Source organism: Microchirus variegatus (genome assembly GCF_963457635.1).
Source record: "Microchirus variegatus genome assembly, chromosome: 17".
NCBI lineage: Eukaryota > Metazoa > Chordata > Actinopteri > Pleuronectiformes > Soleidae > Microchirus > Microchirus variegatus.
In genome coordinates, this window is record NC_139818.1 from 21,128,862 (window position 1) to 21,149,506 (window position 20,645).

Here is a 20,645-nt window from a genome sequence, read left to right on the forward strand (position 1 = left end):
CATGTTTTTGTGATCCTCCTCAGTCTAAGTACAAGAGATAAAACACGCGATGTTGACTTCCGCGCTCACTGGGACGTCACAATGCGCTTAATTCCTGGAATTGTTGTCTCGCGGAGCTCCGCTTTGCCCGTAAAACACGCGAGAGTGCTGGCGAGGGTAACGTTATCCGAAAACCGGAAGTCCGCGAAAAGTTCTATTCTTGGCTCCACAGTGCAGCACAGAGTTCTACACAAACTTCCAGCCTCAGAGGATTTATCTGTCCAGTGGATACATGTTATATATGACGGCAATGTGCCTGCTAGAGCCTGCAAATGATCACTTTTCCAAATGCTAACTGCTGTTAGCTCCCAGTAGCCTCTGTGGCTCAAGTCATTTCCTGTCCCTTAAGTTTCAGGTTTTTTTCAGCTGTTTTTGCAGGGTGCTGTGGCGCTGATGTTATTTTGACCAAAGCATGTCACAGACATGTTCATTAGGACACCAGGGAACTAGTTTAACTTGGAGAAATAGGGTATAATATGACTCCTTTAAACATCTGAAATTTAACCATTTCTGTCGAATACAAATTTAAATTTCAAATTGATGTCAAAGACAAAAGCAGGAGAATTTTTACAGTAAATTTATTTCAACATTTGGGAGAAAAAAAAACACATTTTCATAATTTACGTATATTCAAAGGCTCCAAAAACAAAACAAATCTCATGCCTGACAAAGGTTCGCAGGAAATAACAAAGCAAGATAATAATAATAATAATAATAATAGTTTTAACATGCGTCAACTCGCGATTTAGTTGTGCGAGTGTGTTAGCATCAGTTTCACTGCACTGACATGCCAAACTGTTGGTTTGCAAGCCGATTTCACAACGCCTGCTTTCTTAACATTGCTGAGGTTAATTCTCATCAATCAATACGTTATTTAAAAAAAAAATAAAAAAAAAAAAACGGAAAAACTCTTTTCCATGTTGCTGGTATGGGATGAAAATCGTGAAAACCCACTTAATCCTGAAACATTCTTTACGATTTCTGGGCCTCTTTCAAATATTTCTGGAGTAAAAATACAAATAGTCAATTTCTGTGTCTCCGTGGAGTTTGAGGACCAGAAAGTGTTTACGCAGAATCATGGTTCTTGTTCCTGATCTCACGAGGCAGCCGACACAGAAAGACTCCTGGTCAACAACAGCATGCGAGGCCTGTCACTTTCCCCTCCAAAATGTGTGACATCTGTTCCAAACTGGAACCTTAAAAACCCGCTCGAGTTCAAAATATACGGCCTAGAAGCACAGCAGGTATTCTCAAGTAACCGCAAGAGGGCGCTCTGAGCGTAGCTCGGCCTTGACCAGCGTAAACGGAGGACACAAAAACGAGCTAAGCTGTCCTCGATCGCAACATCAAAGCGTCTGAAAAGCGGGCGTGTGTGGAAGGGTTTCGGGCTTCTAACGCATCTGCTGAGTCGCCTGCTAGCTTAGCTGTTAGCTCCACCCGAGTGCGACGGCGGCATGCGGAGGCGTCGCAAACTGGCAGCGCGTCGAGTGTTCGAATAGCTTCGAAGGAATCGGTTTAAAACTTTTTTTGTTTGGGAGAAAGTGACAGCCTTACTGTACACGAGGTTCACCGTTAGCTGCTGAGGGTTGTGGCGGCGGTGGCGGCGGCGGCGGCGGGGAGCCCAGGTCAGTTCCAGAGGCAGGGCCCGGGGCAGAGGCACGCCTGTCGGACGTCTGCGGGCCTGATCGCCAGGTCTTTGACCACCTCCACCGTCCCGAACAGCGGGTACAGTTCCTCTGTGAACTTCTCGTTGAAGGTGTACAGGTGGGAGCGCTTCTCCACGTCGTAGAAGGACAGCTGGCCCTGCTCAAAGTCCAGGTACACCCCGACCTTCCTGGGCGCCGAGCTCGGCGGCAGCGGGGTGGCCGGCACCGTCAGAGCCTTCAGCTCGGCGCCTCTCTCCAGACGCAGGGTCAGGTAGCCCGTGTCTGTGTTGAGCGAGCGGAAGCCCTGCCTCGCGGCGGACGCCTTGGCCACTCCGAGACGCCAGTCCCGCTCGCCCACCTCCACCTCCCAGTAGTGACGTCCGGAGGCGTAGCCCTCCTGGCCCACGGCGCACCACCAGCCGTCGAAGCGCCGCTGGCACGGCGGTGCGTCGCGGCGCTCCAGGCCGCACCGCATGCGCTTTTCATCGCCGGAGACGAGCAGGCCTGGATTTGCGGAGTCCGAGTCCACGGCGACTTCCTCTGTGGAGCAAAAAAAAATTGGACGTAATTAACGCGTGAAAGACGAGAGAAGAGGTGATTTCGATGATTCAGAGTGGAGTTCTCGTACCTGCTGCATCGCAAATCCAGTTCCACACTTTAAAGAAAAATAAGAGAAGGATCTTTTAGAACTGCAGTACAACAATACACTGATTTGTTTGCATCATTTAGCTGATTAATAATTAATTTTTATGGCCCAAATTGCACTCACCTGCCTCTTTATTAGGCACAACACACCATCAGATGGTCTTCTGCATATTTTATTTATAACTAGAGTTACTGCCGTCTATCATATGTCTGGCGTTTACACCCAGAAAACTGCGTTTTCTCTCTTTTTCTGCACATTTTCTGTAAACTCTAGAGACGGTTACGCATGAAAATCCCGTTTTAGCAGCACTTTCTGAAATACTGAATACCAGCATGTCTGGCACCAACAACCACGACATGTTCCAAGTCGCTTAAATCACCCTTTGTTTGCATTTCTGATACTCGGAGTGAACTTCAGTGGTCATTAAAAAAGTCCAGCGAAACGTCTGAATGTTCAATAACGTATAACCAGATGTGACCTGATACCATATGTTGATATACAGGATGTTTACTCACCGCTGTGGGGGATGTAGCGAGCTGCGTCTGGAAGAAGAAGAAACTTGTTAGAGTCCTTCAAAAGATCCAATCAAAACCTGCTTTCCCTTCCACTTAATCAATACTGATTAGTTTTAATAGAAGCGGCTCATCAAGTGTCATTGACACTGATTAGCAGCTATTGTATCGTCACTTTATTGCTCTGTCTTCAACACTTAATGATCAGATCACATCCACTCACCGGTGCTCCGGTTCTTCTGCTTCCACACGAGCCACTGCTTAGTCACATCCACCTACACACACACGACAAAGCAGCAGAACAATAACATAAATCATCAAAGCTTTGAATCGTTTTTTTAATTCAATCTAATCCTGTTATTAGTTCACAGCCTCGAGCTGAGCCAAAGCGTTTCATCCAATCTAATCAGGGGAACGACGTCCAGACCTTTGCGGGGCTGTCGGCGTTCAGCACGGCCAGTAGGACCAGCTCCATGGCGGGCAGAAGGTTGGGTAGACGGCCTCTCTTCCACTGGAACTCCAGGTCGTCCAGCATCATGAGAACGGGCTCACCTGGCCACACAGTGGGCTGGGGAGAAGAAGACGGTAAAGACCTCACAAAACCACCATCACCCTCTTAACAAGCCCAGTCGATGTTCAGGAGTTGGCCGTGGGGCGACTGGACTTGCCCGAGTTGAGTTGAAGATCCAAGAGGCTTCTTCAAGTTCTCCAGAACCTCTCATCTTGGATGAAACAACTCAACTCAACTCAACGACGAGGCAAAGGTTCGTATGAACGTAGCTAAAAAATACCCCAACCGCCAAGAGCAAACATCCAATCAAATCAGCCTCAAATTGGAAGGCACCCACTTCCAGATCGGGACCAAAAACTGGCCAATCCTCGCGTGTTGGGCAGGCTTAACATTATCTTCAACAAATAACAGGACATATGGTTTTGTTATGGTTCTGTTCTTAGCTTCAGCAGGTCCTGCCTCATATTGACAGAACACCAGTGTGTTCAGGATATTCCAAGTATGACAGGGTGAGTGTCAAGGGCAGGGGTTTATCCTAATCATCTTTATCAGATGCAAGGAGGGAACTGGGTCAGACGCTAATCACCAGCCGGTCGCCCAGTGATACCCGGGGACAAAAAGCTTGGCACGCGTCTTCCTCGTCATCATCATCATTCGCTAACGTTATAATCACCTGAGGCCTGCTTTTAATCTCCCATATCCAGTCCATGATGACCCTTTTGTAGGGTCCCATGTCGCACTCGCCGCCCGCGTCCAGCATGCAGAGGAAGTGACCCTTCCAGTCCTTCTTCTCCGGCTTCTCGTACTGGTACACGGACGTGACGATCCTCGGCTAGTTCAAGAGAAAACAGACGTTTGAGTTTGAGCTGACGGCATTGAGAAAACACAAACACATGCAGAAAGGTGCTTGGTCCTTGACTCGTACCTGCACTCTCTTCTCCAGAACAGCCGCCCATTCCATGATAAACTCCCGACACAGACTTGCCGACCAGATGTCCTCACTGGTCCAGATGTGACTGAGGACAATTGACCGCTACGATAAAGACAGAGACGAGGGAGTAGGGGATGAGACAAGTTGTATTGCGATAAAGTATGTCGATCATGGTAAATTTTCGTGATCGTGAGTCGTGCGTGATGCAACTCAAAGGTAGAGACATTGCAAGACTTAAACGTCTTACAACTATTCCAGTAATATCGCAAATTGCAATTATCTTGGAGATTGTAGGGCCACACGGTTGGCGTAGTGGTTCGCACTCTTGCCTTTGACCCAGGTTCACGAATATGGGAATTAGGGTCCAGGGTTGGTGTAGTGGTTAGCACTCTTGCCTTTGCAGCAAGAAGACCCGGGTTCCTGGGTTTGAGCCCCGTTTGGAACAACTTCGGAACAAGGGCCTTTCTGCAAGGAGTTTGCATGTTCTCCCCGTGTGCACGTGGGTTTTCTCCAGGTTCTCCGGCTTCCTCCCACAGTCCAAAAAACATGCGATATGGGGATTAGGTGAATTGGTCACTCTAAATTGACCGTAGGTGTGAGAGTGTGAATGGTTGTTTGTCTCTATATGTGGCCCTGTGATGGACTGGCGAACTGTCCAGGGTGTACCCCGCCTATCGCTCAATGTCTGCTGAGATGGGCCCAGGACCCCCCGTGACCCTCTGGTGGAGGATAAAGCGGTAGATAATGGATGGATAATGGATGGATGGATGGTGGCTGTATCCCACCTGTGAGCTGAGATTGGTGCCAACCCTGGCCAATTCTTGGAAGATTCTTGGTAGCTTTCCAGCTGCTGATTGGCTGGAGCCTCCATTTCGTGGTACAATCTTGGTAGATATTTCTTGGTAGCTTCCCAGCCAATCAGCGGCTGGGAAGCTACCAAGAAATATCTACCTCGACGCACGGGTGGCAGGCAGTGAGTTTCATGCCTTTAACGTTTGGGTTGTGAAGGTAAGAACACAAAGAGAGGGACACAAGGGAGCATTGGTGCATACCTGGCAAATTTTGTTGAGTTCTCGAGCCAACTCCATAATGAATAACTGACTCTCCAGCAGCGGCTCCTTCTTCTCGAGCCTGACTCTCCTACGGGACTCCTGAAAGAAAAGCAAGCGAAGATAAAAAAAAAACAACCAACCACGAGCTTAAAGTGCATTTTTGTACAAGTGTACCCCCCCCCCACACACACACACACACTCCCATTGCAGCAGATAAAGAGACGTGTTCCCCCGCACCTTGAGTCGGATCTTGAGCTTCTTGGCCGGCTCAATAAGGAACTGCAGGCAGTCCTTCATCATGCTGGCAGCTGGGAAGCGAGGCCGGTGCCCTGTGGTTGGGTAATAAAAAGCTTTAGCGCGCTGGCACTCGCTCTGTCAGAACTGCAGCTGAGTGTGCGCCTGTCGTCCCACACACGCGAATCGATGAGGGGGCAGAAATCGGTGTTTTATGAGCGATGGACAAAAATATATGTACGTGTGCAGAGAAAGAGAAAGAGAAGCACTGCAGAGCTTTAATCAGCTGGAGCCCACAGAGGAGCTCATCATCATCACCATCATCATCATCATCATGATCAGGAGTCTCTGAGGTATCACAAGTGCACACAAACACCGACCAACGCAGGGAAAAATTTTGCAGAGTAACAGGATTTTCCGAGAAGGTGCGTCTTCATCGCAGCCTTGAAATCGGAAAATGTACTCCCCTGATGAGACTGGGACGACTGCTCAGAGCAGATTTAAAAACACACTGCGGAGTGTGTGTGTGTGTGTGTGTGTGTGTGTGTGTGTGTGTGTGTGTGTGTGGAAACATTGGACCAGTTTGCTGTTGATTCAGCAGCGAACGCCACTCTGACATTTCATGCGCTTTGGCTGTAGCAGCCTAAGCCAAAGAGATGCTGGTATTGACTCCGGGATTTAAAGTGAATAAATTATTGAGTAAAGCGAGAGAGAGAGAGAGAGAGACGGGTCTGTGAGGACAAATTAAGTGTGTATGCGGTGGTGGATTCAGGCCAACGACTCTGGAGGAGCAGGCGGCCGTTTTTTGACCGAAAGCTGGGGAACAGACTTGGAGAACACGCGCTAAACCGGACGGGATCAAACTCTTGCTAGTTGCACGATACGATACCGATAATATCACAATACAACGATTCTATCGTAATCAATGTATTGCGAGACAATCCTATAGCGATACATCGCGATATCTGGCTAACTGAAGAAAACAAAAGGTTAACGTGAAAAGTTAAAATTTCACTGTTTATTCACGACATAGAGAACAAAGTGCATAAAGTCTGTGTATTGAACGTGAACCTAGCATCTTTTAACGTAGCTTTCTTCACCATTATCCCACTGTAAACTCTGAGTAGCGCCACCGTGACGAGACATGAATTAGCGACGCCCGGTGAGTGAAACTAGCAGGGACTGTTTACTTTAGCGTGCCTTAATTTGCTCATTAAAACCCTAGCGTATAGATTGTCGCATTGGATGACGATATATCACCACAGCGATATTTTGACCCACAAGCGTCGCCATTGTTGTTTTGATATTCCCGCTACTTCCTGTCGTCTTGTGACGCCGTTTCCTGTGTCCCACACCTACTCGTTTTCGTTGCATGTTGTGTTAGCAGTCGGGTCGCTAATTGCGATTTGCGATGTTTGACTGACTGCGACTGAGGTCGGGTCTGTTAGCCATGCTAACCGTCCCCAACTAGTGTAGACTCTGCCCGACGGAATTGTGGATAAAAAAAACAGTTTTTTTTTTTTTTTCTGGCTGTCAAACCTTAAACCTTTAAGGTACGGACCAAGAAAAAAGCAACAATTAACATATATATATATATATATATATATATATATATATATATATATATATATATATATATATATATATATATATATATTTTTTTTTTTTTAATTAAACCCTACAGGCCTCTACCAAACGGTTGAGAAGTATGTTCATAATAAACCTGGTTTGCATAATTCATAAAGTACAACATTCAGAACAAGTCACATTAATTTAGTGTTAGTGAGTTCAATTTGATGCATTTTTCAATGAGATATAGTGACTTAAAGTGTGGTCGACCAAATAGTAGAGTCGTACCTTAAAGGGTTAAGACAGCGTATGAAGGAGTGAATTCAGTTAAGACCATGCAGAGACCTGAAGAAGCTAAGTGATGTGTCAGGATCCTCGTAGCTCTGGTCGTCATGGTGAGCCTTCTTTAACATTTAATCACCAAGTCTGGAATTACCATAACAGATATCTGTGACCGTTTACCATTCATGTGTGTGGGGTTATATCTACAACTTAATTCAAGATATCTCCAAAAAAAGAACAATGTAGATGTCTTCAATTGAGGGCGAATTAAAGATATCTTGAACTTACTGACGTTGTAGACGTCTATAATGACAAACCCCACACACATGAATGGTAAAAAGTGACGTCATCCTGACCAGTAAAAACTGAATTGCAGATATGAATAACTGTACTAAACAATTTTGACTTAATATTTCATTATTTTGACTGAATTTTGCAGTTGTGATATGATTCACATATTTAAAAGGATAACAGTGTGATGTTTGTGCAAATATGATGTGAGAAACAAAGATATATATGTATAGGTCAGGACAATATTTAATCTAAAATGCTAATTTTATAAGGAAATATTGAAAATTGCAATAGGCCGTATAGCAGATTTTGATACAAATTTGATTAATTATCAGCCGTACGAGTAAATGATGTTGCAGATATGGGTAGAGAATATTCTGTTAAATGTTAAAACTGCTCGACCATAAAAGCTGTAGCTTTTTAAATGCCAGCGTTGGCGTTAGCAGCTTTTTGACGCTACATTAACTTTTGATTGTTTTGCTAAAACTTAGCAAAGAATTCCACTCTAGTAATTAAACTGCTTTTGGACCCCTGTAGATCCACCACTGTTCTTCTCTTTCTACATTATAATAATAATAATAATAATAATAATAATAATAACTTGCAAAGTCACAAACACCATGTGCTCTTCCACTAAGTCCTTAAGGGTCCATGTTAGCGTCCGTGCACAGACACGTGCTGCGGACACGCACATCCTGAGCCTGTTAGCTGGTTAAGTAGAAACACTTACACTTAACATCTGATACTGAGCATCTCACCTGTTTCAATGTGTCATTAAAACACACTTTTAATGTTTTAATGTGTCATTAAAATCAGGTGATTGTGCGTCTGCTGTTCCTCTGCAGAGGCACTGAGGGGTTACATGTTGTTGTTGGTGTTCTTGTATGCGTGTCTTTGTGAGGACCACGACACTTCACATAGGAAGTGAGGACATTTTTGGCTGGTCCTCACATTATGTCACCCCTTAAAATGATCATTTCAGGGTTAAGACCTGGTTTTAGGGTTAGTGTTAGTAGGGTTAGGGTTAGGTTAAGTATGAGTGTGTGTGAGTGGACTTGTATTTGTCGCCTCTGTAGGACCTTTTCTGGCATAAACGCTGACCGTGTGAGGACCAGTCGTCCTCATGGAGACCAAAACCTGGTCCTAATGAGGCAGAACCTCATTTCTGAGGAACTGGTTAAAGATGTGGATTGTGGTTAGGTTAAGCTAAAGGTTAGTGTTCGGGGTTAACTGGTTATAGTTAAGTTAAAGTCAACACGGTGTCCTGAGAAGAATAGCTGTGTAAGCCTATGTGTGTGTGTGTGTGCAGGCAGATTACAGAGTATATCCTGGATTACCACTGGTGCCATTTGTGTACAAACCCAGGTAAGAGTGTGTTTCTATTTATAAATATATCAACACAACTCTGTCTGCAACAAAACGAATGCACTTAAACTCACATAATCAATGAAAATGATCATTATTATTATTATTATTATTTGTAAATATATATATATATATATAATCTGTATAATCTGTGAAACAACGTCACAGAGTTTTATCCACACAGTTTTTTTTTTTTTACAGTGCATTCTCCAAAGTCTGTGGTTCAGAGATTGATCATTTGAAATGAAAATAAAATGATTCTATGTTTGTTTTTATTGTATAAATAAAGCACAACATAATCACGATCAGCTGAAGTGTTTGCTTTACTTCCTCCGCAGGCTGCACCACAACAACAACAGCTGCATATTTACAAATAAATCAATGAAGAATAGACCAAATAATAATAATAATAATAAGAATAATAATAATAACTGACCTTATTGTGTGAGAATTGTCCTTGTTTTCCTCCTCAGCTCCTCTCTGATGTTTCCATTAACTGTGTGTGTGTGTGTGTGTGTGTGGGCTCGTGGATCACTGACACACCGCTTCATCACAGCACGACTGCGGCACGAGGAGGCAGCGCGCGCGCTCTTATCACTGCGCTGCAGTGGCGCACAGGCGCCGCGAGAGGGCGACACTCAGCCACAACCACGAGCTGACTGAAGGAAGAAGGTTGGGTTTGTTGTGTCACAAAATATAAATGTATTGATTTAATATAGTATAATTACCGTCTTATATATATATTAAAAATGTATTTGGAAGAAATCGAATATATATATATATATATATATATATATATAAATGCTCATATCTTACTATATGTATGTAGTATGTACACTGTCTTGTTCAAGGACACATAGAATTTAATACTTTTACTTATTTTTACTTGAGCAGAACATTTTAATTTTTATACTTAAATAGAGTAAATGTCAAATATTTTAAGACTTTTACTTAAGTAATAGTATTTTTTTTTTAGGGCCACTTTTACTCAAGAGTCCCTTTTTTAATATTATTATTTTTGAACAAACTTTATTTGAAATTCGAAACATACAGCCAAAATACATATATATATATATATATATATATATATATATATATAAAACAATGTGCATATCAGATATATATGACAGAAAACAGATCACATATATGCTGAATAAAATATATGAAAATAAATAATGTAATTTAAAGAAACAAACTAACAACAACAACAAAAATAAATAAATACATAAGTTAATAAAAAATAGGCATAATGTCTTAACTAGGGGCAACGGAAAATAGTTATTTTTTTGTTTGCCATGTGGGTTAAAGTATCTATGTACAAGTTGAATTCAATTATAAAACTGTTAAAGGTGCCATATGTAAGAATGTGGTCAAAAACGGTTACTACATTCAAATTTAAAAATACCGAGGTCTTTTAGGTTTTCGCTTTCTGACGTAACTGGCAACCCGTGGTTGCTCGGCAGCTGAGACTCTACTGACTGCAATGATTGGTAGACGGCAGTAGGTGGCGCCACATGCCAAAACATGATTTCAAAACATAAACATGATTTGCAGTCTGCAAAATATTTTTTTTAATGCAAATATTTTGTCTGTACTGTTGTTGTTGGTGAGTTCAGTTTGTTATATGAACATTATTCCTGAGTCTCTGTGACATATTAGGAGGATTTTATGATTTATTACATAATGCACCTTTAAATGTTAGTTTACTCAAGTATCCCTTTAAGGTGCAAATACAAGAATGACGTCATCCCTAATCTAAAAAAACAAAACACGTGTATCAGAAACTCTCACTGTGTGTTAATCCCACAGTTTCATGGTGTTAAGTGAACGCATCATGTGTTCATGAGGAGGAGGAGGAGAGCAGGTGACGTCACTGCAGCTCAAACACAAACAAACACCTGTGTTTTGTGTGTTTTTATATTTAAAATCTCTTTGTTTCCTGATGTGATCGCTTTATATGAGACGTTTGTCTGTGAGAGAGTCGTTAATCACACTGTGTGTGTCCACCTGATGAGTGTGTGAGTGTGTGTGTGTGTGTGTGTGTGAGTGTGTGTGTCTCGGCATGTTGGCTGACTTCCGTGTGTGTGTGTGTGTGTGTGTGTAAATGACAGGAGAGTGTGTGTGTGTGTGTGTGTGTGTGTGTGTGTGTGTGTAGACGGCAGATCACAGCTGGCGCGTGAACATGGCACCCAAAGATCCTCTCCTCGGTTCATTGAAAGGTAACGATCACGTGCACGCGTCATTGTCGTTCGTTATTTCCTGCTTCTCGTTTATTTGTTTCATTTTTTTGTGTGTGTGCGTCTTTATTTTTGCAGCGCGCGCACACCCTGACATAACCACATAATCTGACATTACAGACATTACAGACAGCAGCGGATTATTTGACGTCTCGTGCGTCCTCTTCTCCTCTGTCAAAAGACAACGATTAAACGAGGAAAACACGTGTTTTATTTATATATTATGTATGATTATTGTTGTTGTTGTTGTTGTTGTTGTTTCTTCCTCCAGTGTGTGTGCTGAACCTTCAGTCAGATGAAGACTCCACGATCACAGACGCCAGCCCTCACCTCTCCTCCTGCTGTGAGCTCCTGGAGCTGGTGCTCAGGAAAGGACTCCAACGTCAGTATATGATTTAAGATCTAACATACGATTATACACGGAGATAGTCTCATTCTAACTAGATTAGATCAACAGTCTGGTTAAGACAGTGTCAAGTTAACAACATTCTCTCACTGCAATGTTCTGATATTAACCAGATTAGCACAATAGTCTGATTAAGACAGTCTCATGTAAACAGCATCCTCTGACAATAGTCTCATTCTAACCAGATTAGCACGATAGTCTGATTAAGACCATGTCATATAAACAGCATTCTCTGACAGCAATATTCTGATATTAACCAGATTAGTACAATAGTCTGATTAAGACAGTCTCATGTAAACAACATTCTCTGTCAGCAATAGTCTCATTCTAACCACATAAGTACAATAGTCTGATTAAAACAGTCACGTAAACAGCATTTTCTGACAACAATAGTCTGATCCTAACCAGTTTAGCTCAATAGTCTGATTAAGACAATGTCGTGTAAATGGCATTTTCTAAAAGCAATATTCTGATATTAACCAGATTAGCTCAATAGTCTGATTGAAACAGTGTCACGTAAACAGCATTCTCTGACAGCAAAATTCTGATCCTAACCTGATTAGCTCAATAGTCTGATTAAAAGGGTCATGTAAGACGCATTCTCTGACAGCATTATTCAGATTCTAACCAGATTAGCACAATAGTCTGATTAAAACAGTCATGTAAGACGCATTCTCTGACAGCATTATTCAGATTATAACCAGATTAGTTCAATAGTCTGATTAAAACAGTCATGTAAACAACATTCTCTGACAGCAATATTTTGATCCTAACCAGATTAGCTCAATAGTCTGATTAAGACAGTGGCACATAAACAACATTCTCTTACAGCTATATACAGATCCTAACTAGATAAATTCAACAATCTGATTAAAACATTGTCATGTAAATAGCATTCTCTGACTGCAATAGTCTGATTTTAACCAGATTAGTTGAATAGTCTGATTAAGACAGTGTCATGTACAGAGCATTTTCTGATTACCTTAGTCACAAGTAGTAATACGATTGCCAGATTAGCACAATAGTCTGATTAAGCCTAACTAACCCTCATTAACAATGACAGTTACTGCTTCGTGTTGACATGTAAAACAAATACTTTCACTTGTCACATTTGTGATCTGATCGTCTCATCGACAGTTATTTGTTTACAGTGTTTACCAAGGCCCCAAACATGTTGTTTTTCAACAAAGTAAAAAAGGGAAACTTGAAATTATTCACATGTAGGAAGCAGAAAACTCACTTGTTTTCATGTATGACACAAGTTATTTCTGCTTTAGTGTACAATATGTGCTTCTGTATTTTGGTGGTTACAGTTTTTATTAACACATCATCTGTGTGTGTGTGTGTGTGTGTGTTTAGAGCCAGTTCTCAGTCTGGTTCACAGAGATTACTGGCACTGTTTTGAGCAGCTGCCACATCACGACACCTGCTCCAGGTGAGATCAATGGACATTTCATTTAAAAGCATTGTGGGTTTATTTGTTAGTCTGTCCTTCTTCCTGTCTACGTTTTTTTAGCTAATGCTAGTTTACAAAACTATGGTTCTCGTGTGTCTCACTGTGAAGACTCTCGGCTCTGTCGTTGGCCGTGGAGCAGACCAGGGTTTGCAGGAAGCTGCTCTCGGCTCAGGGTCGAGGACGTTACCTGCTGCGTCTGGCCCTCAACCGCAAGACCCTCCCGCAGTTCATCGGCCACCTGCTGCACACGCCGCGACTCCTGGAGGTCAGAGACGTTGTGCACTTGTTGTAGGTGAATGTCAACGAACGGTTCTTCTCACTGTTCCTCTCCCTTTGCAGTGGTACAGCCCGACGTCATCGATCCTCAGGAATGAAGAATTTGCAGGTAAGTGTTTTTATTTGTGATATTTCAGTGTCGTCTCAAGCTAGTGATATATTTTCAAATTTAGCCAAAGGTCAGACCCGGTGATCACTGTGACCTTGTTTCTTGTGAACGTGATCTCAGGACGATCATGAAAAAAGCTCAAATGGATCAAGGTTGTTGTGATTTCACAAACTTATTTTTTGTAAACCAACATCTTAAGGTCACCTAGAATTAATTCTTTCAAATTTGGTACAAACATTTACTTGGATTCCATTATGAACTGCTTAAATTTTGTTGCCAAAAGGTCAAACTTGTGTGTGTCCTTGGTAATCTTGCATTTTTGTTCCTTGTGAACGTGAATTCAGGAAGATTCACTTAGGACTCAACAATGAACTGTTTTTATAGCCCAAGGACAAACGTCAAGTTTCTTGCAACCTCGCAAAACTTTTTTTGTTGTAAATGCATCATCTGAAGGTCACTTAGAATGACTTCTTTCAAATTTGGTACAAACGTTCACCTGGATTCACTGATGAACTGCTTAGATTTTGATTCCCGAAGGTCAAAACTCTCAGTCCATTCTTGTGAATGTGATATCCCATGAACATCCTCACAATATCGTTTCAAATTTGGCTCAAACTGCTTACGTTTTTTATGCTAAAAGTTCAAAATTGTGTCCTTGGTAATCTTGCATTTTTGTTCCTTGTGAACGTGAATTCAGGAAGATTCACTTGGACTCAACAATGAACTGTTTTTATAGCCCAAGGACAAATGTCAAGTTTTTTTGCAACGTCGCAAACCTTTTATTTGTAAATGCATAATCTTAAGAACCCCCTGAGTGAATTCTTTCAAATTTGGCAGAAACGTTCACTTGGATTCACTGATGAACAGCTTAGATTTGAATTCCCAAAAGTCCTGTGACCTTAGGAATCTTTTTTTTCCCTTGTGAACGTGGTCTCAGGACGATCATGAGAATAGATTAAGGTTGTTGTGATTTCACAAACTAATTGTATGCAAATGCATCATCTTAAGAACACCCTGAGTGAATTATTTCCAATTCGGCACAAACGTTCACCTGGATTCACTGATGAACAGCTTAGATTTTGATTCCCGAAGATCAAAACTCTCAGTCTATTCTTGTGAATGTGATATTGCATGAACATCCTCAATGAATGAATTAAGGACCTGATATTGCATGAACACCTTGAGTGAATTCTTAAAGATTTGGCAGAAACGTTCACCTGGATTCATTGATGAACTTCCTAGATTTTGATTCTCAAAGGTCAAAACCACTGGTCACTGTGATCTTTCTTGTGAATGTGTTATCAGATTAAGATCCTCAGGATATCCTTTCAAAATTGGCAGAAACGTTCACCTGGATTCATTGATGAACTTCCTAGATTTTAATTCCCAAATGTCCTGTGACCTTAGGAATCCTTTTTTTTAATTCCCTTGTGATGTTTTACAAATGTTCGCCTGGACTCAAAGACAAACTGTTGACCTCACAAAACATCCTTTTGTTGTCTTGTGACTGCATCCGCTTGAGTGAATCCATTCCAAATCTGTCACAAATGTTCACTTGGATTCGCATATTAGTCGATTATATTCGGAGCGGCCAAAGCTCGAACAATAAACCATGTTTTTGGTCACATTCAATTCTGCCTTGACATCTTTTAAACGTTGTCGTACAATAACTGGACGTTGATCTGATTGTTCCTCTCTCTCTCTCTCTCTCTCTCTCTCTCTCCGTCTCGCAGAGCCTTTCATGTCGCTGTTGCTCGTCCTCTCTCACATGCAGTTTAAACTGGACATGGAGGTCAGAGGTCACATGATTTAACAGCGAGTCATCGCTAAGTCGTCCGTCCAAATCGGACGACTCTACACTAACACGCAACCTCTGATCTCTTTTACGTAGAATTGCAGTTTCCTGGATGAGAGTTGTCTCCTACCGGTAAGAAACGATGATTTATTTACTATAGTAACTCATTTGCTCAATCGCAGTCATGAATCCTCCACTTTGTTTTTATAGGTGTGTGAAATATACGAGGTGGTGCCTTGTCGGGAAGTCGGGATGGTTTTGAGGCTCGTATCCCCCGCACTTTAAAGACGTTTACACACGTTTGTCTGCTCATTGAATTAAATGCATTTTTAAGTCCGCCTGTCTCGTCTCTCTCAGGAATCTGAGTGGACGCGTCTTCGTCCTGGAACTGGTGCCTGGTAGTCAGGCCCACGTGGACAAGTTTGTGCGCCCCGGCGACATTATTGATGAGATCAACGGGACGTCGCTGAGGAATTCAAAGTGTGGGCAGGTAACGTCTGAACACTGAGAGACAGACAGAGAGAGAGAGTGGTGTGTGTGTGTGTGGAGCTGATAAGGCTTGATCTAATTTGACAGTGGTTTGCATGTAAGAGCCAGTTTGATCATCAATAGGGTTAGGGTTAGGGTTAGGGTTAGGGTTTGTGACATTTCTAAAAATAAGTGACATTTTCTTTGACATTCTCAGTATTAGTGTGATGCTATGTTGAGTGACACCATTGTATTTTGTTTTTATTAAATAACTGGTGTTTTTTGGGTGGTTATTCCATACCATTGGGGCTTATTCAGCCCGTTTGCCGTTCCGTGTCTTGGTTTTTGGGACTTGTACGTGATGCTGGTCATTGAACTGCCAACCTTTTGGTCAGTTGATGAGCCGCTGTCACTCTTGACTCACAGATTCCCTAATCTTAGCAGTAACAGAACATACGTGAGACATTAGTTGGACCTTTCATTCTGGTCGATACGTCTAATGTGAACAAGGACTGACTATAACTCATTGAATGGATGAAGGGATGGATGGATTGTCCTGTTGGTGGCAGTTGTCCGTCCTTCTGTCCCATTCTTGTGAACGCGATATCTCAAGAATGTATGTAGGGAATCTTTTGGAATTTGGCATAAACGTTCACTTGGACTCAAGGAGGAAATTGTTAGATTTTGGTAATCCCAGGTCACTGTAATCCATGAATGGATGAAGGAATGATGGATTCTCCAGTTGGTGGCAGTTGTCCGTCCTTCTGTCCCATTCTTGTGAACGCGATATCTCAAGAATGTATGAAGGGAATCTTTTGGAATTTGGTATATATGTTCACTTGGACTCGAGGAGGAAATGATTAGATATTGGTAGTTGCAGGTCACTGTAATCCAACTGAAGTCACTCCATTTGCGATAACGCCATTATTTCAAATGCGTTTCAAAAACGTCCACTTGACTAGGTTTCATTTTGGTGGCCTCGCAACCCATTTCTGTCTCCAGAGAATCCATTCAGAGTTGTCACAAACATGTTTTTGGCATTTTGAACAAGTGTTAGAGAGTTCCCTGCAGCCCTGTCGGCACAGAACAAAGTTTGTACTGTCTGAGTGATTCAATCCAGTCACACCCTTGACAAATTGTTTGCATAATTGGAACGGAAACCTGTCGATCTTTGAGCTATAAACACCCCCGTGTTCCTGTGCTCACTCAGGCGGGTGTGCTCCTGTCACGACTGAAGGGTTGCCCCCTCTCCATGCGAGTCCTGCGATGGCGGGCCCACGACGGCACCGTGTACCGGCCTCTCGTCAAGCTCCTGCGGGCACTGAAGACAGAAAACCCCACGCTGCAGCTCAATCCTGCCCCTTCGCCTAACTCCGCCCCCCTAAACCAGACGCCGCCGTCTACGTCGCAGTGTCTCAAAGAGGGAAGGCAAGTTGGTCTTCGCCTTTTTTCGTGTTTTAGTAATTACTGACACTAAAGATTCTAAAGCTAACTTTCCTCCACAGGCTTGTGCATATTGTGCAGTTCTTGGGAAAAGCAAGCATTGGATTGGTAAATGATCACATATTTACATTCTAACTTAAATAACCGTGTGCTAGTTCCTACTGTAAGAGGTGTGATTGAAATTGTGTTGTCTTTATTTGTTCTAGTATGGAGGAAAGGAGGTGCTACAGCAAGCAATTACACAGGTGTTACAACAGAACTTGCCGAGCAAGGTAATGCAACGACACCCTCTGCTGGAGGGCACGCTAACATTATTTATGCTAACGCAACAAAAACATCCGATGTGTTTTGTCCCACAGGAAGTGCTTTTAGATATGAAGGAAACACATTTGACATGCACAGACAGAAGCACCAAACAGGTGAGTAGAAGTTTGTCATACAAGGTCAGATTTGTCAATAAAATCCTCCTCATCTAACCCAGTGTTTCCTAAGGAGCTGTTTGAGCATCACTATCCGGAAATTTCGTGCGTGGGGAGATACAGTCGACCAGACTACACCGTATTTGCCTTCTGTGTGGCGTAAGTCTCAAACACAGACACTTCAAACACTACCCTCCTCCATCACCACACATCCCTATTATTAATCCAGGTCTGCTGCAGTGTGTCACACCCCTCTCTGTGGAGACGTTACACAACACCTCACTGCTGCGCCGTCATTGGCTGGAGCCAGGTGTCATCTAAGCGTTTGATTGGCTGTGTTCACAGAGACTCCCCAGAAACCCCTCAGTCAGGATTCTGCTGTGTGGCGCTCAGAGCCAGCAGCATCAAGGAGTGCGAGGAGATTGTGTGTCGTATAGGTGAGATTATTATCTTTAAGAGGTGATATTTGTAATTTTACCGTTACCAAATTTTAAATAAATTCTCTTCCTTTTCTTACAGCTGCTGGGTTCAAACATACAGAATGGTTTGTATGACAAAAAGCTTATTTTATTGTAAATAAATTATCGTTATACTCATGCCGTTTGTACAACTACCTTTTAAAGATCAATACAGCACACAGTAAATTTCTACTCATAAAGACCTTTAATAGAAAGACATGTGACAACATTTTTCATAAATAGTATTAAATGTAGCTGCCAAGATTTTATGTTGGAAAACGCATAAAAAGCAGTCCAGAAAAAGACAGAGGGGTCAAGTCGTGCTCAAGGTCACACGGTGCGAAGTATCGACGGTGGTCGTCGACACAGCAACACTGCAGTGAAACCCGCCAAAGCTCGACGTGCTGGCATTTCGTTGGAAATTGTAGATGGACGAAGAAGACGCCCCGGACCCCTGTGGAAGATGTGAAGAATTGATCCTTGCTTTAGAACGATACCGACCCCCGAAAGATGGCGCTAGGTCCCCACAAAGGACACGGGGAAGTTGAATGATGGCTGTTACGTGTAAAGTAATGACCCGTGATGGTATACACAGATAACCCTACGGCACAACATTTCCAGCTACCCAACGTGTACTCAGTCCCGTGGAATGGTTGATGTATTGTCTCATCTAAAAATACAAAACTCCAAAAGAAAACTTAAAAAGCCAAAGAAATAAAAAATGTCCACAAAATGGTTATGTATGATAAATAGGATCATTTGTCATGGCGGTGCTGCCGCCAGCCACTTAGGCCCTCTCTCCCCTTATCCTGCGAGCCAGCTGGATGTCTTTGGGCATGATGGTGACACGCTTGGCGTGGATGGCGCACAAGTTTGTGTCCTCAAAAAGACCCACCAGGTAAGCCTCACTGGCCTCCTACAAGGGGAAGAACAAAAAAACAAACATTAGTTTGAAGAAAATCAACACTGTGTGACTCATTCTCTTAATAGTTTGTCCTTTTTACCTGAAGAGCTCCAATGGCGGCACTCTGGAAGCGCAGGTCGGTTTTGAAATCCTGGGCGATTTCCCTGACCAGACGCTGGAAGGGCAGCTTGCGGATGAGCAACTCGGTGGACTTCTGGTAACGACGGATCTCCCTGAGAGCCACAGTTCCAGGCCTAAACGGAAGAAACACAAAAATTAGATGGTACCGCTTTACTGTAGTGCTGCAATTATAGACTAATTGCATAATTTTGTTATTACACTATTGATTAGACTACAGCTGGCTACTGTAAATTCTCATTGAATTTACAGGTCTCATTGAGATTTGTTTGAACTGTAATCCAATCTGGATCATATTGCAAAACCAGCAACTGTGGTTTTAAATCCGATATTGTGGACATAAATGTACTATGGCCTCTGAAACTGCATTACATTATCTGTAATCGATCGTTTTTAACAGTGCAAAGCCAACAAACCTGTAACGATGTGGCTTCTTCACTCCTCCCGTGGAGGGAGCGCTCTTTCTGGCTGCCTTGGTAGCGAGCTGCTTCCTCGGCGCCTTTCCTCCGGTGGACTTACGGGCAGTCTGCTTGGTACGAGCCATGTCTTACTAAGATAAAAACAACAAGACGGAGAGTACGTGTACGTTTAAAACACAATTAGTTCACATTCAAATTAGGTACTGAATAATTCGAAAGACGAGCGCCACGGTCGCTAATCACGACCGTTTAGCCAAATGCTAAAGTTAGCATACGGGGTAATTAGAGCTCCCCTCCCCCCATGTTGTCGCTACGGGGAGGCGTCGCATTCGCTCCCTAGCGTTTCAACGTCTCGCAGAACGGCCGAAAAACACATAAAACGGCATTAATGAGGACAGGCGTGAATGGGTATTTATTAAACAGAGGAATGTAATTTACAACATAAATTCGCCTGTTAAACACAAACAACCGCCGAGGTTAGAGCACACGGAGGCGGCAGCGTCAACACACACACACACTCCGTGCCTGAACCAGCTCAGCGTCTCTTCCTCTACCTCCAGTTCGCCATTTTCGATTTCTCCTTCCACCTCAGGCGACACTGCTTCGAATCTTAAATAATACGTTGGGTACACATTCTTATCACACCCAGCTTACGGGTGTGTGTTATACCAACATTTTGACAACGGATCAACCCCGGGTTTGCTTAGCGGTGTTCGGCTGCGCTTCAGCGACAGAAGCGTGGCGGTTAAAACGCAAACACTGGTCAGAGAAAAGCGTCCATTGTTCTATTTTTAGCGAGACGACACAAGTTAGCAGCGTTTATAAACAACACCGCGCTCCGTGAACAGAAATACACCGCAGCCCACACACATATACACACCCACAGACACGAAACCGGAGTCTATAAACACAAACAACTGGGAAATATATTTGAGATTTACCTTACCAGAGCCGTTGGAAGTGTGGTAATCGCGTGACTTGACTTTGCGTCCGGTTGACCCAGAGAAAACGGTTTGAGTTGGGGGGAGTTTCAGGCCGA

The 20,645-nt window shown here is 42.9% G+C and overlaps 2 protein-coding genes across 3 annotated transcripts; both read right to left on the reverse strand.

The window, feature by feature from the left end:
- Positions 1 to 1,665: 1,665 nt before the first annotated feature.
- Positions 1,666 to 5,637, reverse strand: LOC310939084 (butyrophilin subfamily 1 member A1; the record flags this gene model as incomplete). The annotated part of the gene is made up of 9 exons (XM_083903751.1): positions 1,666 to 2,225; positions 2,314 to 2,340; positions 2,847 to 2,873; positions 3,067 to 3,118; positions 3,271 to 3,411; positions 4,028 to 4,186; positions 4,280 to 4,387; positions 5,338 to 5,436; positions 5,575 to 5,637. 9 exons carry the CDS (start codon positions 5,635 to 5,637, stop codon positions 1,666 to 1,668), a joined length of 1,236 nt encoding a protein of 411 aa, XP_083759877.1.
- Positions 5,638 to 18,338: 12,701 nt separating this feature from the next.
- LOC310939391 (histone H3.3A) lies at positions 18,339 to 20,645 on the reverse strand. Of its 2 annotated transcripts, none has more exons than XM_083904134.1 (4): positions 20,548 to 20,645; positions 19,604 to 19,737; positions 19,150 to 19,303; positions 18,339 to 19,061 (listed from the first exon to the last, which is right to left on the reverse strand). In XM_083904134.1, the coding sequence occupies exons 2-4, from the start codon at positions 19,729 to 19,731 to the stop codon at positions 18,933 to 18,935; spliced, it is 411 nt and encodes a 136-aa protein (XP_083760260.1). In that variant the 5' UTR covers positions 19,732 to 19,737; positions 20,548 to 20,645; the 3' UTR covers positions 18,339 to 18,932. The 2 variants fall into 2 exon arrangements, with proteins under 2 accessions (XP_083760260.1, XP_083760259.1); XM_083904133.1 differs by having other exon boundaries at positions 20,553 to 20,615.

Bases quoted from the DNA above. Each gene is read 5' to 3' on its own strand.
- LOC310939391 (XM_083904134.1), bottom strand. From the start codon at position 19,731: ATGGCTCGTACCAAGCAGACTGCCCGTAAGTCCACCGGAGGAAAGGCG. The intron at 19,304-19,603 runs GTTTGTTGGCTT...TCTTCCGTTTAG, and splicing joins AAGAAGCCACATCGTTACAG to GCCTGGAACTGTGGCTCTCA. The intron at 19,062-19,149 runs GTAAAAAGGACA...TTCCCCTTGTAG, and splicing joins CCGCCATTGGAGCTCTTCAG to GAGGCCAGTGAGGCTTACCT.